The 17,607-nt window shown below is 41.4% G+C and overlaps 1 protein-coding gene across 1 annotated transcript in view; it reads right to left on the reverse strand.

Annotated features, from left to right (window-relative positions):
- Positions 1-13,832: 13,832 nt before the first annotated feature.
- CCDC25 (coiled-coil domain containing 25) overlaps positions 13,833-17,607 on the reverse strand; it is a 34,119-nt gene continuing 30,344 nt past the window's right edge. Inside the window, exon 9 of the mRNA XM_003937208.4 lies at positions 13,833-14,174. Coding sequence (XP_003937257.1) covers positions 14,145-14,174 — 30 coding nt within the window. The 3' untranslated portion in view covers positions 13,833-14,144. The remainder of the gene's footprint in view (positions 14,175-17,607) is intronic.

Genomic DNA, 17,607 nt, shown 5'->3' on the forward strand with positions numbered 1-17,607 from the left:
GTTCAAGTGATTCTCCTGCCTCAGCCTCCCAAGGAGCTGGGACTACTGGTGCATGCCACCATGCCACCTGGCTAATTTCGTGTGTGTGTGTGTGTGTGTGTGTGTTTTAGTAGAGATGGGTTTTCACCATGTTAGCCAGGATGGTCTTGATCTCCTGACCTCATGATCCGCCCACCTCAGCCTCCCAAAGTGCTGGGATTACAGGCGTGAGCTACCCCTGGGTGTGGTAGCAGATGCCTTTAGTCCCTGGTATGTGAGAGCTTGAAGCATGAGGATTTTGAGTCTAGAAGGTTGAGGCTGCAGTGAGCTGTGATTGCACCATTGCACTCCAGCCAAGGCAACAGAGCAAGACCCTGCCTCAAAGATATATATAATAATTCCTGTATTGGAAAGTGATCAGGAAATTATGGAATCTGATCTGTTCCTCCAAGATGGCATCTAAGGGCGGAGAAGAGAGAATTCAGAGCATTGTTGAAGAAAGTGGGAGACACAAGTGACTTCCTTTGTTCAGTCCTACCGAGTTCAGCTCTTTCAGTGCACTTTACTCATTGACTTCCCTTATAGAACCCCATTTCCCCACAACTGAAGCAGCTGCCCTAAAGGAGGGTGCCCTCTGGCTCATCGCAGCCCTCACAGCTCACAGGATGTGAGCCACTTGCCTCGCCTTCCCACAGGTGTTACCTGCCCCTGCAGCACTGAAATGTACAGTCCCTGCTCTGGCTCTATTCCTCATCTTCCAGTGGGCAAATGGAGGCGCAGGGAGGACAAGTCATACGTCGAAAGTCACATAGAAAAGGAGCAGAGGCTGGGCATGGTGACACGCCTGTAATCCCAGCACTTTGGGAGGCCGAGATGGGCAGATCGCCTGGGCTCAGGAGTTCGAGACCAGCCTGGCCAACATGGTGAAACCCTGTCTGTACTAAAAATACAAAAATTAGCCGGGCATGGTGGCAGGCACCTGTAGTCCCAGCTACTCAGGAGCCTGAGGCAGGAGGATCGCTTGAACTCAGGAGGTGGAAGTTGCAGTGAGCTGAGATCACGCCACTGCTCTCCAGCCCGGGCAACAGAGCAAGACTCCATCTCAAAAAAAAAAAAAAAAAAAAAAAAAATTAAAAATATAAATAAAGGAGCAGAGCTATATCCTAAATCCACACCTCAGAAGGTAAAGTCTAGGAATGGAAATGGTGTGTGCCCCCTTTCTTTGAGCAGACAGTTCATTACATATCCTCACCCACACGAGACCACTTCCCCCATCCTTTCTGATGGCATAAGAAGAGGCGCTAGGGCCCTGGGAAGCTCAGGCAGCAGGCTGGGCATGGGGAGAGGATCCAAGGCCCACCCCTCACACCTGCAGACCCTCCCACTTCTGCCCCACCCTCAAGCACAGGGATGAAAGCAAAGGGTTTTCTTCTTTGGCTCATTCTACACAGAGCTCAGCTTTCATTGGAACAGGGGAGCCTGTCAAGAGACGATTCATCCTGTAACCCTGTGTCCCCGCAGAGGCCTGCCCAAGGGTAGGGACACCAAGGGGCTCCTAATCCTCGTTCCTCTCCATTCCTGAACTCATATCTTCCCCTCAGCCCCATGGTGCCGGGAATGCGATACTGTCTTGGATTACAAACCCCAGGATGCTAAGGCAGAGAGAAGCCCCTCCCCTTCTCTCCAGCTCAGCCACTGCTTCCTCCAGGCCTGAAAGCGGGCAGAATCCCCAAGCACAGCTGAGTCCAGAACAAGAGCTTCTGCCTTTGGTTTCTTTTATTTTTTGTGTTTGGAAACCAAGTCTCACTCTGCCGCTCAGGCTGGAGTGCAGCGGTGAGATCACGGCTCGCTGCAGCCTTGATCTCCCTGCTCAAGCAGTCGTCCCGCCTCCCGAGTAGGTGGGACTTTTGATTCTGAGCCATGAGTACCTATGCCTGTAAATTTTTAAAAGCCCGATATACTGGGCTTTTTTCATTGTTTTTTTTTTTTTTTTTTTTTTTTTGTAGAGATGGGGTTTTGCCTCGTTGCCCAGGCTGGTCTTGAATTCTTGGACTCAAGCGATCCACCCCTCTTGACCTCCCAAAGTTCTGCGATGACAAGTGTGAGCCACTGCACCCAGCTGCCTTTGACTTTGAAGAAGATAACACTGATTGGCTCTAAGCAGGGCAACTGAAAACACTTTCACCCTATACCCTTTGTACCTTTTGATTCTGCGCCATGAGTACCTATGCCTGTAAATTTTAAAAAGTTAATTCTTTTTCTGAAAAGAAAAATTCTTCCTGACTCCACAACACAGGAGGTCCTAGAGGGCCACTCCTCCAAGACCGCCTGGGCTTTGGGGGCTGCTAACAGAGGCCTGCAGGGAGCAGGCAGCAACTAAAATGAAGGGAGATTCGTATGTTTTGTTTACCCTTTTTTATTTTATTTTTATATATTTTTAAATAGAGACAGGGTCTCGCTGTCGCCCAGACTGGAGTGCAGTGATGCTGTCACAGCTCACTGCAGAATCAAACTCCTGGGCTCAATCAATCCTCCCACCTTTGCCTCCTGAGTAGCTAGCACTATAGGAATGCCTAGCTAATTTTTAAATTATTATTATTACTATAATTATCTTGTAGAGAGAGGGTCTCGATATCTTGCCTAAGCTGTTCTTGAACTCCTGCGTTCAAGTAACTCTCCTGCCTTGGCCTCACAGTGTTGGGATTACAGCAGTATCATTTCTATAAAAGTAAGGGACACAAAAAGTCCAGGTAATTGATGTTATTATTCTGGTTTTTTTAAAACTATACCCCATTTCAGCAGTAAGTGTTTTATTAACTGAGGTTTTACTGTGTTGCAAAGCCCCAGTGGCTGGGTTTTTTTAAAAAATTTATTTATTTTACTTTAGGTGTGTACTATATCTGGCATTTCTCCCCCTCTTAGCCGTCCCCGCCCTCCCCTCCCCCACCTTCCAACTGCCACCAGTGTGTGATGCTCCCCTCCCTGAGTCCATGTGTTCTCATCGTTCAACACCCACCTACTAGTGAGAACATGCGGTGTTTGGCTTTCTGTTCAGTTTGCTGAGAATGATGGTTTTCAGATTCATCCAAGTCCCTACAAAGGACACGAACTCACTGTTTTTTATGGCTGCGTAGTATTCCATGGTGTATATGTACCACGTTTTCTTTGTCCAGTCTATCATTGATGGGCATTTGGGTTGGTTCCAGGTCTTTGCTATTGTACGCAGGACTGCAATGAACATACGTGTGCATGTGTCTTTATGGTAGAATGATTTATAGTTCTTTGGGTATATACCCAGTAATGGGATTGCTGGGTCAAATGGAATTTCTGTTTCTAGATCCTTGAGAAGTTGCCACACTGTCTTCTACAATGGTTGAACTAATTTACACTCCCACCAACTGTGTAAGAGTGTTCCTGTTTCTCCACATCCTCTCCAGCATCTGCTGTCTCCAGAGTTTTTAATGATAGCCATTCTAACTGGCGTGAGATGATATTTCAGTGTGCTTTTTTTTAATTGCATCTTAGATTTTGGGGTACATGTGAAGAACGTGTAAGATCGTTGCATAGGTACACACATGGAAGTGTGGTTTGCTGCCTTCCTCCCCATCACCTATATCTGGCATTTCTCCCCATATTATCCCTCCCCAACTCCCTACCCCCCACTGTCCCTCCCTATTTTCCTCTAGCCGACCCCGTGTGTGATGCTCCCCTCCCTGTGTCCATGTGTTCTCATTGTTCAACACCTACCTATGAGTGAGAACATGTGGTGTTTGATTTTCTCTTCTTGTGTCAGTTTGCTGAGAATGATGGCTTCCAGTTTCCTCCATGTCCCTACAAAGGACATGAACTCATTGTTTTTTTATGGCTGCATAGTATTCCATGGTGTATATGTGCCACATATTCCCTGTCCAATCTATCATCACTGGGCATGTGGGTTGGTTCCAAGTCTTTGCTATTGTAAACAGTGCTGCAATGAACATTTGTGTCCATGTGTCCTTATAGTAGAATGATTTATAATCCTTTGGATATATACTCAGTAATGAGATTGCTGGGTCAAATGGAATTTCTATTTCTAGGTCCTTGAGGAGTTGCCACACTGTCTTCCACAATGGTTGAACTAATTTACACTCCCACCAACAGTGTAAAAGTGTTCCTATTTCTCCACATCCTCTCCAGCATCTGTTGTCTCCAGATTTTTTAATGATCGCCATTCTAACTGGTGTGAGATGGTATCTCAGTGTAGTTTTGATTTGCATTTCTCTGATGACCAGTGATGATGAGCATTTTTTCATATGTTTGTTGGCCTCATGTATGTCTTCTTTTGTAAAGTGTCTGTTCATATCCTTTGCCCACTTTTGAATGGGCTTGTTTGTTTTTTCCCTGTAAATCTGTTTTAGTTCTTGGTAGATTCTGGATATTAGCCCTTTGTCAGATGGGTAGATTGCAAAAATTTTTTCCCATTCTGTTGGTTGCCAGTTCACTCTAATGACTGTTTATTTGCTGTGCAGAAGCTGTGGAGTTTGATTAGGTCCCGTTTGTCTATTTTGGCTTTTGTTGCCAATGCTTTTGGTATTTTGGTATTTTGGTCATGAAGTCCTTGCCTACATAAAGTCCATGTCCTGAATGGTTTTGCCTAGGTTTTATTCTAAGATTTTTATGGTGTTAGGTCTTATGTTTAAGTCTTTAATCCATCTGGAGTTAATTTTAGTGTAAGGTGTCAGGAAGGGGTCCAGTTTCTGCTTTCTGCACATGGCTAGCCAGTTTTCCCAACACCATTTATTAAACAGGGAAGCCTTTCCCCACTGCTTGTTCTTGTCAGGTTTGTCAAGATCAGATGGTTATAGATGTGTTGTGTTGCCTCCAAGGCCTCTGCTCTGTTCCATTGGTGTATAGCTCTATTTTGGTACCAGTACCATGCTGTTTTGATTACTGCAGCCTTAGAGAATTGTTTGAAGTCAGGTAGTGTGATGCCTCCAGCTTTGTTCTTTTTGCTTACAATTGAATTGGCTATGCGGGCTCTTTTGGTTCCATATGAAGTTTAAGGTGGTTTTTTCCAGTTCTGTGAAGAAGGTCATTGGTAGCTTGATGGGGATAGCATTGAATCAGTAAATTACTTTGGGCAGTTTGGCCATTTTCACGATATTGATTATTTCTAACCATGAGCATGGAATGTTTCTCCATCTGTTTGTGTCCTCTCTTATTTTGTCGAGCAGAGGTTTGTAGTCCTCCTTGAAGAGGTCCTTTATGTTCTTTGTTAGTTGTATTCCTAGGTATTTTATTCTCTTTGTAGCAATTGTGAATGGCAGTTCGTTCTTGATTTGGCTCTATTTAAGTCTGTTGTTGGTGTATAGAAATGCTTGTGATTTTTGCACATTGATTTTGTATCCTGAAACTTTGCTGAAGTTGCTTATCAGTTTCAGGAGATTTTGGGCTGAGACGATGGGGTCTTCTAAATATACAATCATGTCATCTGCAAATAGAGACAATTTGACTTCTTTCTTTCCTAATCAAATACCCTTCATTTCTTTTTCTTGCCTGATTTTTGTGGCTAGAACTTCCAGTACTATATTGAATAGGAGTGAGAGAGGGCATCCTTGTCTAGTGCCAGATTTCAAAGGGAATGCTTCCAGTTTTTGCCCATTCAGTATGATATTGGCTGTGGGTTTGTCGTAAATAGCTTTTATTATTTTGAGATCCATTCCATCGATACCTAGTTTATTGAGGGTTTTTAGCATAAAGGGCTGTTGAATTTTGTCAAAGGCCTTCTCTGCATCTATGGAGACAATCATGTGGTTTTTGTCTTTGGTTCTGTTTATTTGGTGGATTACATTTATAGACTTGCGTATGTTGAACCAGCCTTGCATCCCCGGGATGAAACCTACTTGATCATGGTGGATAAGCTTTTTGATATGCTGTTGCAGTTGGCTTGCCAGTATTTTATTGAAGATTTTTGCGTCTATGTTCATCACGGATATTGGCTTGAAGTTTTCTTTTCTCGTTGAGTCTGCCAGGTTTTGGTATCAGGATGATGTCGGTCTCATAAAATGATTTGGGAAGGAATCTCTCTTTTTGGTTTGTTTGGAATCATTTCAGAAGGAATAGTACCAGCTCCTCATTGTATGTCTGGGAGAATTTGGCTGTGAACCCATCTGGACCTGGGCTTTTTTTGGTTGGTAGGCTGTTGATTGCTGCCTCAACTTCAGCCCTTGTTATTGGTCTATTCAGGGTTTCAACTTCTTCCTGGTTTAGGTTTGGGAGGATGCAAGTGTCCAGGAATTTATCCGTTTCTTCCAGGTTTACTAAGTTATGTGCATAGAGTTGTTTGTAATAATTTCTAATGATGGTTTGTATTTCTGTGGAATCTGTGATGATATCCCCTTTACTGTTTTTTTATTGCATCCGTTTGATTCTTCTCTCTTTTCTTTTTTATTAATCTGGCTAGTGGTCTGCCTATTTTGTTGATCTTTTTGAAAAACCAGCTCCTGGATTTATTAATTTTTTTGAAGGGTTTTTTTTGTGTGTCTCTATCTCCTTCAGTTCTGCTCTGATCTTAGTTATTTCTTGTCTTCTGCTAGGTTTTGAGTTTTTTTGATCTTGCTCCTCTAGCTCTTTCAATTTTGATGATAGGGTGTCAATTTTCAATGTTTCCTTGCTTCTCATGTGGGCATTTATTGCTATATGTTTTTCTCTAGACACTGCTTTAAATGTGTCCCAGAGATTCTGGTATGTTGTGTCTTCATTCTCATTGGTTTCGGAGAACATCTTTATTTCTGCCTTCATTTCATTGTTTATCCAGTCAACATTCAAGAGCCAGTTGTTCAGTTTCCATGAAGCTGTGCGGTTCTGAGTTAGTTTCTGAATTCTGAGTTCTAACTTGTTTGCGCTGTAGTCTGAGAGACTGTTTGTTGTGATTTCTGTTCTTTTGCATTTGCTGAGGAGTGATTTACTTCCAATTATGTGGTCAGTTGTAGAGTGGGTGTGATGTGGTGCTGAAAAGAATGTATATTCTGTGGATTTGGGGTGGAGAGTTCTGTAAATGTCCATTAGGTTTGCTTGGCCCAGGTCTGAGTTCAATTCCTGGATATTCTTGTTAATTTTCTATCTCATTGATCTAATATCAATGACAGTGGAGTGTTGAAGTCTCCCACTATTATTGTGTGGGAGTCTAAATATTGTTTTAGGTCATTAAGAACTTGCTTTATGTATCTGGGTGCTCCTGTGTTGGGGGCGTATATATTTAGGATCGTTAGCTCTTCCTGTTGGATTGATCCCTTTACCATTATGTAGTGTCCTTCTTTTTCTCTTTTGATTTTTGTTGAAGTCCATTTTATCAGAGACTAGGATTGCAACCCTGCTTTTTTTGTTTGTTTGTTCTCCATTTGCTTGGTAAATCTTTTTCCGTCCCTTTATTTTGAGGCTATATGTGTCTTTGTATGTGAGATGGGTTTCCTGAATTCAGCACACTGATGCGTTCTGACTTTTTATCCAGTTTGCCAGTCTGTGTCTTTTGATTGGGGTGTTTAGATCATTTACATTCAATGTTAATATTGTTATGTGTGAAGTTGATCTTGCCATTTTGTTACTGGCTGGTTTTCTTTCCTGTCAGTTGATTCATTTTCTTCATTGCATTTTTGGTCTTTGCCAACTGGTTTGCTTTCTGTGCTAAGTGTTTATTTCAGGAGCTCTTGTAAGGCAGGTCTTGTGGAGACTAAAGCTCTCAATAGTTGCTTGTCTGTGAAGGATTTTATTTCTCCTTCACTTACAAATCTTAGTTTGGCTGGATATGAGATTCTGAGTTGAAAGATCTTTTCTTTAAGGATGTTGAATATTGGCCCCCCACTCTATTCTGGCTTGTAGGGTCTCTGCTGAGAGATCTGCTGTGAGTCTGATAGGCTTCCTTTTGTGGGTAACCTGGCCTTTTCTCTCCAGCTGCCCTTAGCATTTTTTCCTTCATTTCAACCCTGGTGAATCTCACAATTATGTGCCTTGGGGTTGCTCTTCTTGAGGAATAACTTTGTGGAGTTCTCTGTATTTCCTGAATTTGAAATTCGGACTGCCTTGCTAGGCTTGGGACGTTCTCCTGGATAATATCCTGGAGCGTGTTTTCCAGCTTGGATTCATTCTCCCCATCATATTCAGGTACACCGATCAAGCGTAGATTAGGTCTTTTCACATAATCCCATATTTCTTGGAGGCTTTGTTCATTTCTTTTCACTCTTTTTTCTCTTGTCTTGCCTTCTCTTTTAATTTCATCGAGTTGATCTTCAATCTCTGATATCCTTTTTTCTGGTTGATCGATTCGGCTATTAAAACTTGTGTTTGCCTCACGTGTTCTTGTGCTTTGTTTTTCAACTTCATCAAGTGGTTTATGTTCTTCTCTAAGCTCGTTATTCTAGTTAGCATTTTGTCTAACCTTTTTTCAAGGTTTTTGGTTTCTTTGCATTGAGTTAGAACGTGTTTCTTTAGCTCTGAAAGTTTGTTATTATCCACCTTCTGAAGTCTGTTTCTGTCAATTCGTCACACTCCTTGGTCAAGTTGTGATCCTGTGTTGTTGAGGAGTTGCGATCCCTTGAAGGAGAAGAGGTGTTCTGGTCTTTGATGGTTTCATCTTTTTGGCACTGTTTTTTTCCCCATTTTTGTGGATTTACCTGGCTGCGGTGTCAGGGAGCTGCTTGATGAGGTCACTTGTCTGCCTGTGGAGGTGCTACTGGGTTTCTAGGAACTCCTTCAGGTTACTAGGGAAGCTTTCTGTGTCTTTTTTGTTTATACTGGGAGATTAGGCCCCCCTCTTCTGGTGATCTGTAGGCACTACTGGGTTGTCAAGAATGCTGTCCCATTGCTACGTAGACTTCCTATGCTTTTTGTTAAAACATGTAGCCCAGTCTTACCCCTCTAGTGGTGGGTTGTGCCCTTCCTCCACTGGGCTAGATCATTCAGAGTTCATCTCAGACTGTGGCACTGGCTGTGTAACCCACTAGAGTGAGAGCTTCAGTCCAATGGCTGGTTTTAAACATGGCAGGTAACAGTCTACCTTGGCAGAAAAGGGCCCTGAGCCCCCTGCCCCCTTCTTGTTGAAAACACAAAACATTTTCTAATCATAGGCACCAGTAAAGGCTTTTTTGGGGCTGGGTGCAGTGGCTCACACCTGTAATCCCAGCACTTTGGGAGGCTGAGGCAGGTAGGTGGATCACCTGAGGTTATGAGTTCGAGACCAGCCTGGCCAACATGGTGAAACCCTGTCTCTACTAAAAACACAAAAATTAGCCAGTCATGTTGGCATGGGCCTGTAGTCCCAGCTACTTGGGAAGCTGAGGCAGGAGAATGGCCTGGAAGGCAGAGGTTGCAGTGAGCCAAGATCTCACCATTGCATTCCAGCCTGGGCGACACAGCAAGACTCCATCTCAAAAAAAGAAAAAAAAAAAAGGTTTTTTGGTAACCTTTGTCTATTTCAGACCTTTCAGCCTTTTCCAAAGACTCTTCTAAAAGCAATTCTAGTTTTGAAATGTTATGTAAGCCTCACTGATGCAGAGTACATAAAATAAAATACAAACTTCAGAGTTTGGAAGGGATGTTACATGAAGATCAGGGCTTCACAGTAGAAGGCGATTCTGGCAAGGCTGGGCTGGTTCCCGGCACTGCACGATGCCCCGAATATTTTCTCTTTTTCAGACTGTGGTTTTCATCTGTTGACCCTGCACTGTGTCTTCATCAAGGGTCAAAACGCTTCAAGTCTGACAGATCAGCCTTTACCACCTGAAAGATCCAAGTTCCCTTCTGAAATCATAAGCAAATATTAGCCTTCTCTATGGAAAGGAAACTGCTAGTGCAGAAACCAAAACACCAGCAGGAGCCCAAGCAGCTAAGGCCTCATCCAGGCAGGATGTGAAATGTCAGGCTGTTAGTCTTATATTTTCAATGCAGTGGTTACAGGATGGGATTGATGGAACAAAACACAACACTGACTTTGGAGAATTCTTTTTCAGCTTTAAATATTGACACCCACTCACCAGGCTTGAGAACTAGAGAAGCTGCACGGATTTCTAGAGTGACCAATCCATTTCCTCTGGCCACCATTCCTTGGCTATTAAGAAACGCAGAAAATGCCAGGTTGGTGCCACACAGCATATGCCAAGGGCAGAGACCCATTTCTTTTTTTCATCTGGCTACAGAGTAGACCTATAGTCACACCACTAAGGTAGAAAGCTTACAGTCCCTCCAATAATTGACACAATAATGAAATCAGACAAAACTAAGCAATCAATGTAAGACAGAAAAAGAGGTATGTGTAATCTAACGATAAACCCAGGTTAAAAGACAGCATTAGGGAGGTATTTGTATCTTCATTGCACTGCTAAGCCATCTAGTATATACACACATCTCTAAAATTTTCTGTATAAAAATTACGGTTTCAAACTACATTCCCCATATAGACTAATTTACTTAAATATTTAAACCCCAGAACTCTAGTAGCTAAAGGAGTTAAAATCAAAGGATGCAGGTATTGCCCTGACTAAAAATGTAACCCAATTGTGCTCTAATAAACATTTAAGAATTCAAATATGCTTTTATAGCTGGGAGAAAAACTTACATGTTTGTGTGGCTCCCTTAACCCTAAGACCTCCCTGCCAGCATTCCCACATTAGTGGAAGTTCTGTCCTAAAAAAGAGAATCTATCAAAACACAACAAAATCCATAGTCGTACATTCATCCATGAAACCATCAGGAAGTCTTCACATTTGCAGGCTCGCCTTGGCCAAAATTTCAGGCAGACTCCCAGGAATTCTGGGAGAGCAGAGGGTCAAGTTATAAACTCCCAATGCTAGTGTTCAACTATCATGGACTTTCAGCTCTGGCTTTTTCCAGCCCCTTCCTGGAATTCTTGAGCGACCTTCCCTTTACTATGATTTGCTCCTGCTATGACTGCGTGAACGGCATCATCACATGGGGATGTAAGCTGTGCCCAACTTGCCTAAAATAAGCAGGCACATCCCATCAGTAGACTGAGATTTGCAGGAGAAAAGTAAAAAGTGAAATCTCTCTCTCACACACATAGAGTTCTACTCAAACTATAAGCTTTTATTATATTTTACAGATCATTCAGGACATGCTGCGTCTGGGATTGGCATCATTTCCCTTTCAAAATGACAGAGCACACATACAAGTCTTGCCCACGCAGAACTCACACGTGGTTGGCAGGAAAGAGCTCTCACGAAGTGCCAGCTGGATGTGAGCTCGCTCCCGCAGCAGCAGTACCATCCTTGTTTCTGAGCTGCCACCTATTCACTGGAGTTAGGTGAGTCACAGCTGAAATTCAGCTTGGAATTTAAGTTTCTAATTTTATATTTTCATTGTTGTCTGGTCCGGTTTTAGTCTGCTTTAAAATCAAAGGTCACGCAGTCACTCTAATACGATCATTTTGAATACAGAAATTGTTATTCACATGCTGTACTGCAAATGAAAGACAAAGCAGGCCTCAATATCATGGGTCAGGAAAAACTAGAAAATTGTTCCTTTTCCATTTTGCCACCCTGCTCAGTTTTCCCCATAAACGGTTCCAGCTTGGAAAACAAGAGCTTCCCCTCTCAGACACATGCAACGCTGAGAGGAAGGGCTTTGCTCTTAAACTAGAAGCTGCAGCTAAAACTCTCCCTGTCCCATCCTGCTGGGTATACGGCTCACACCATCTTTCCTGAGTAGGGGAAAACTGCTGGCACTGAACAGCTGAAAGGCTCACTGAAATCTATGCTTCAAGAACGAGTTAAAGACAGTACAACAAAACACATGGACACTGGGTTCTTAATGTCCATCACCTATTCTGCTAATCTCAATGCTTTCTGATCAACTTCTCAACATTTGTTCCAGCCCAACCACTATGACAAAGCTCTCTTGCCCAAAGATCCCAAGTCTAGACAAAGGAGGATAAGAAATGTGAAGTCTAAAGCTATTAGAATATAATACAGCAGTTAGTGAAGTAAATTAAACGTGACCCTCGCCTGCATGCCGATCAGTGTTGAAACTGAAGACGGTGTTAGCATAGTGACTCAGACCCACAGCAGAGATTTGATCAAGGACACAGCTCATAAAAATAGCAACAATATCTAATTCTCCTATCCAACGTTTAGGAAACAATCCAATAGCAAGAAATGAGAGGAGTTCAATGCCAACAATTTGACCTGTGGGCAGTGAACCTATTATGTCCTCCAAAGAAAACATCCTTGCTTTCCCTGGGACCAACAGAGATGGGGAAAAAATAAAACACAGAGGCTGGGGGTTGGGGGCGTGGGAATCAGCACAGAGGAGGTTGGAGAGCTATGAATTCATCTAGAGAATTCAGCAGACAGACCTGAACATTTTAAACCAGCGTAAGCTGGGAGTTAGGAAATGTTTAAAATGTGAGCCCTGGGACCTCTCATACTGCAGTAAAAATTTATGTACTCTTCAAAAGTGCTATCTACATGTGTTGCAATGTGGGGTACCGAGGAGTTCTGTAGCAGCCGGACTCCTTGGAAGCACGGAAGGAGCACAGCTACAAATTCACAGTCAATCAAGAATATGTCTGAGAAAGGGCATCCCTTTGACCCAGTCAGCATCTGGAAGAAATGAGGCATTTAGCAGAGGAGGAGAAAGATGATAGCCCCCAACAGAACCCGTCAGACTGTGCCTATGATGAATGAGGTTTACAGCAAGATCTCCTTCAAAACCAGCTTGTAGATGGGGGCTACTCTTTTTATAGCAAATTCTAAGAATTCATTTATCACTGTCCTTCCAGATTAAAAAAAAAAAAAGATAGTTTATTATAACTTTTAAAATTGCAGAACGTCAAGCTGAATATCATTAAACACATACCCAAAACCACTCATCTTCTATACCCTCTCAAAATTTGGCCAATGAATTACGCCTCAGGGAATTTTCCAGTTCAACCCCATACACCAGTGTGGAACAAATGGGGACACTAGCCTTTCGGTTTTGCCCACAGTTCCAAAGTGCTACTACAGGTGGAATACCTGCTGGTCATTCTTGCTGCTGTGGGGTGAGTAAAACGTCCACGTGTATGCCTCTGGTCCTAAAGGCTTTGTTCTCTTTCTCCCGGTTTTGTCTCATTCTACAGGGGTTGCCTTACGTACTGTAATCAAAAGATGTCTTCTGCTTAGAATCACAACAGATAGTGAGTGGTTCAAGTGAGAAGTAATGCTACATAGTAAGTTGCTGAATCTACAATGAGAAATTGAACTCTGGGGTTACAACTCAAATATGATTTCCGGGTAAACAAAATAATTACTTGGTTGGCTAGTGAAATGCTTAGTTCCTTCTAAAATCACAATTGCAATACGGATTTCTGCTTCATGCTGCATCCCAAGGCACACATCAGGTAACCTACATCTCCCAAAGGATCAACAGAGCACTCCTTCCTGTTTTACCCCAGTGCAGAGAAATTACTCCTGCGTCCAGAAGCTGTCGCATAGGTGGCTTGGCTTACTTGGTGCTCAGGCAATAACTGCCACAGGCCCCACCTGGATGAACAGCATCAGTTTCTTTAAATATGATGAGACTAAGAGGGAGGCCCCTGCTCAGAGGAAGCAAGGACGTAAAAGCCAGGACAGACTGAGCTGAGGGTCACTAAGCTAACAGTCCCAGCTGACACGATGCAATGTGAATACTGAAGCCAACAATCTTCTGAAAATCTCCTTTTCAAAACCCAGATGCCCTTTTTTCTAATCAAGAAGTCAGGGACACGGAGACGTTCGCATAATTACCCACCAACATGTTCTTCTTAACAGAAGTGAAGATTATTTTAAGAATATGAAAAGTGTTTCAAGACATCTGTTTTCAGGGATGGACCACAGCAACAGAAGTACTTCTCAGAGTTGGTTCATTTGAAAGTCTATCTCAAGAATAAGAGCAGTTAGCTTTCACAAGGTACCAAGACATGTCCTGGCAAAAACATTTTCGCTTTAAGTTATATGCTGTCGAGTTCAACTATTTATACATATCTGATCCTTTTCTGTCAGCTAAAAAGGTACAATTTTTTTAAAAGTCCACAATCAATAATTTCTGGGTAGGATGAAGGTGGAATTTTGGTAGTATTTTATGCTTCAGGACACAGATGAAACCAAAAGGTCTGCCACTGTCTCTACATTCACTTCTTCAAAGGTCCTTTTCTCCTTTTACATGAATTCATCTGAATCATTGCCATCCTGTAGGAAACAAAAAAACAAGACCATCAAAGCCCTGAAAATAACTCGACATTAACACTTACAATTATCTTAATTAGCGAGCTGCCTTCTCATCTCAGTCGCTGAGTTCAGAAAGTGAAATAACTACATTGACTCATCACTTCTCCATCTTAAATGGTCAGTTTCCTGAGAGAGTGGAATTAGCAGCTATATCTGTGAGGTGTCATTACGTGGCCTGATTATACAGCAACAAATGACTACTGATTTCTAAATAATAAAGTAGATCCCACCTGACCAAGTATAGTGCAAAGCAAATGTGACTATAAGAAAACATGACAGATCCTTCAACAAATGTACTAAGCAAACGCTGCCTCAATAGCCTCATGCCAACAATTCTGCCAATATGCAAAATATTTCTGGTCCAGGTGCCAGTAATTTAATCATCAACATTGTCACAGATGTGTGACTTCACAACATGGCTCTGATCTCTTTTTCTTTTTTAATAGGAAAGGCCATTAGAAGTCAAACATAGGCAAGTTTGCCAAGTTAGCTGGTTTGCCACATTTTTTAATTTAAAAAACGTGCGTGATGGTATACAGCACAAAAGGACTGATTTTATCGTGTGCCTTATGAGCAAGTCCTAAAGGCCATGCAGGAAGGTAGAGCCCTGACTCCTTTCTGGCCAACATTCACTAAGAGTGTGCATTCTGATTCGCATGCCAGTGTCACAACCTGAATACTGCATTTGTTTTATCTTCTTTCTCTTTCCCATTGCTTGACACGAGCGTTGTTAGACAAAGGTATCAGACTAAGGCCTATCTAAATAGCCCTTACTAAAGATGGTAGAGAAATACGATACTGGTAGAAAGCATTGGTTCCTGTGAAGTCTGGTTTTAGCTCCAGCTTCACTTAGTGGTTTTCTCTGTGCGTCTCTTCCATTAGCACAATGAACTGAAGCCACAGTAAAAATGCCTTCAACAACTACACAAAGAGCAGACTGTAGGGCGATCATCCAGGTGCCAAGACGATGATCACCCTAGAGTCTTAATCTGAAATAAAAGCAGTAGCGATGTTTGAAAGGGTCATTAATATCTTTAAATGTCAGTTTCAGATCCCAAACACTGAAGATGAACAACTCAGTAAGATAGTTTGGGTTGTTATCAACGAAAGTATGTCATTCCCTATAAAGGCTGTGGGTTAGATTTGCAGAGTTCCCCCTTGTCTGGGGCTATGTTTTGGAATTACAGTAATTATTCTTCTTGATGAACCTATATAAGCTAAATTAAAACTTAAGTCCTGTATTATATAAACACTTGCCTTTAACTGAAAAAACAACTGGTCACATTCTAAATTGGATCACGAAACATCTGTATCCCTTATACTTCTACACTGCTGGTGGGAACGTAAACTAGTACAGCCACTATGGGAAACAGTGTGGAGATTGCTTAAAAAACTAACAGTAGAACTACTGTTTGATCCAGCAATCCCACTACTGGGTTTCTACCCAGAGGAGAAGTCATAATTCAGAAAAGATACTTGCACATGCATGTTTATAATGGCACGATTCACAATAGCAAAATCGTGAAATCAACCCAAATGCCCATCAATCAACGAGTGGATAAAGAAACTGTGGTGTGTGTGTGTGTGTGTGTGTGTGTGTATATATACATACATATATATATATATATATATATATATATATATATATATATATATATGATGGAATATGCAACCATAAAAAGGAATGAATTAACAGCATTTGCAGTGACCTGGATGAGATTGGAGTCTATTATTCTAAGTGAATTAACTCAGGAATGGAAAACTAAACACTGTATGTTCTCACTGATATGTGGGAGTTAAGCTATGAGGATGCAAAGGCATAATGATACAATGAACTTTGGGGACTCAGGGGCAAGAGTAGGCAGGGGTGAGGGATAAAAGACTACAAATATGGTTCAGTGTATACTGCTTAGTGATGGATGTACCAAAATCTCACAAATCACCACTAAAGAACTTACTCATGTAGACGTATATCACCTGTACCCCAATAACTTATGGAAAACAAAAACAAAATACAAACATCTGTATCCCTTAACAAAAGATGTTTCTAAGGATAATTAGTCTGTTCTTTTAAACTATGGAGAAAAACTATAAAAACATTTTCACTGAAAGAGAGAATAAAAACACCCAGTGCAAAACTTCCTTGGAATCTTGAACCTTATTCACACTTGGAACTCAGGAACAGAGGTTGCAAGCAACAGAGGGAGAGGAAGGGTAGAAAGGTTAACAATCTTTTGGGCTACAAATTCAATTTCTTAGTCTTGGGACTTTTAACATCTGTCACTGGTCAGATGGTGTTTGCGTATGTATTTATGTATATATGTGTGTGTATTTATTTCTCAACTATAAATATATACAACTTTAAAAATCAATAATGATGAGAATGAAACAACTAAGATCATGAAATAATATGCGGGCTAGCTTTCCGGTGCAAAGTAGCCTTTAAAATATGGAAAACTTCAATAAGCAAAATAATCACAACAATGACATCTGAGTTGTGGTATGTTAGAGACTTCTGTTTAGCTGTTAAATTGTTCCAGTAGTTTCAAGAAATCTAAAACTAGGTTTCAGAAAGGATTAAACACATCTCATCTTTTCATACTGATACTCTGGAAAAACAGCAACAAAGACTATATGGATAAGGTATAAAAATATGACTATTTACAGAGTAGGTCAAGGAAGACTTTCACATAGATGTGTCTCTGCTTAAATCCTGAAGCAGCCCTGTGAAGTAATATGTCTCCATTTTACTCCCTCAGAGAGGTTAAATGACTTTTTTTTAGGATCTAACCCAACTGCTATGACAAAGCTCCCTTGCCCAAGGGATTTTTAATCTTCTCCGATTAGCAAATAACAGTTAAGTCTCTAAACTTCAAATTCAAAGCTGTATTTCATTTAATAATGTTATTCTGGAAATTTTCAGGAAAAAATTATAAAGAAACATCTCTGATTCATAAAGGAGCCTCATAAATTTAGTTTAGAGATGGGAATAAGAATGTTGTTCTTATAGCTTTTTAGAAAGTGATATAGATATAAACAAGACATAAAATCCCGTTAATTCTAATTCATGCACTAAATCTGGGGCTTGACTAGATGATTTATAAGGGATCTTAAATTCCGTTACAGTTGGTCCTTGGTTTCCTTATCTGTGAATTCAACCAACCTCAGCTAAAATATACTTAGAGGAAAAAAAACAATTTAAAAAATACAATAAAAATAATATAAATAAAAAAAACAAAAGTATGACTACTATTTACATAGTATTTACACTAAGTAGGTATTATAAGTAATCTATAGAGAACTTGAAGTATATGGAGGGATGTGCATTAGTCCATTTTACACAAGGGACTCAAGCATACTAGGATTTGGTAGCTTTAGTGAGTCCTGGAACCAG

This window comes from Saimiri boliviensis, chromosome 13 (genome assembly GCF_048565385.1).
Source record: "Saimiri boliviensis isolate mSaiBol1 chromosome 13, mSaiBol1.pri, whole genome shotgun sequence".
Lineage (NCBI taxonomy): Eukaryota > Metazoa > Chordata > Mammalia > Primates > Cebidae > Saimiri > Saimiri boliviensis.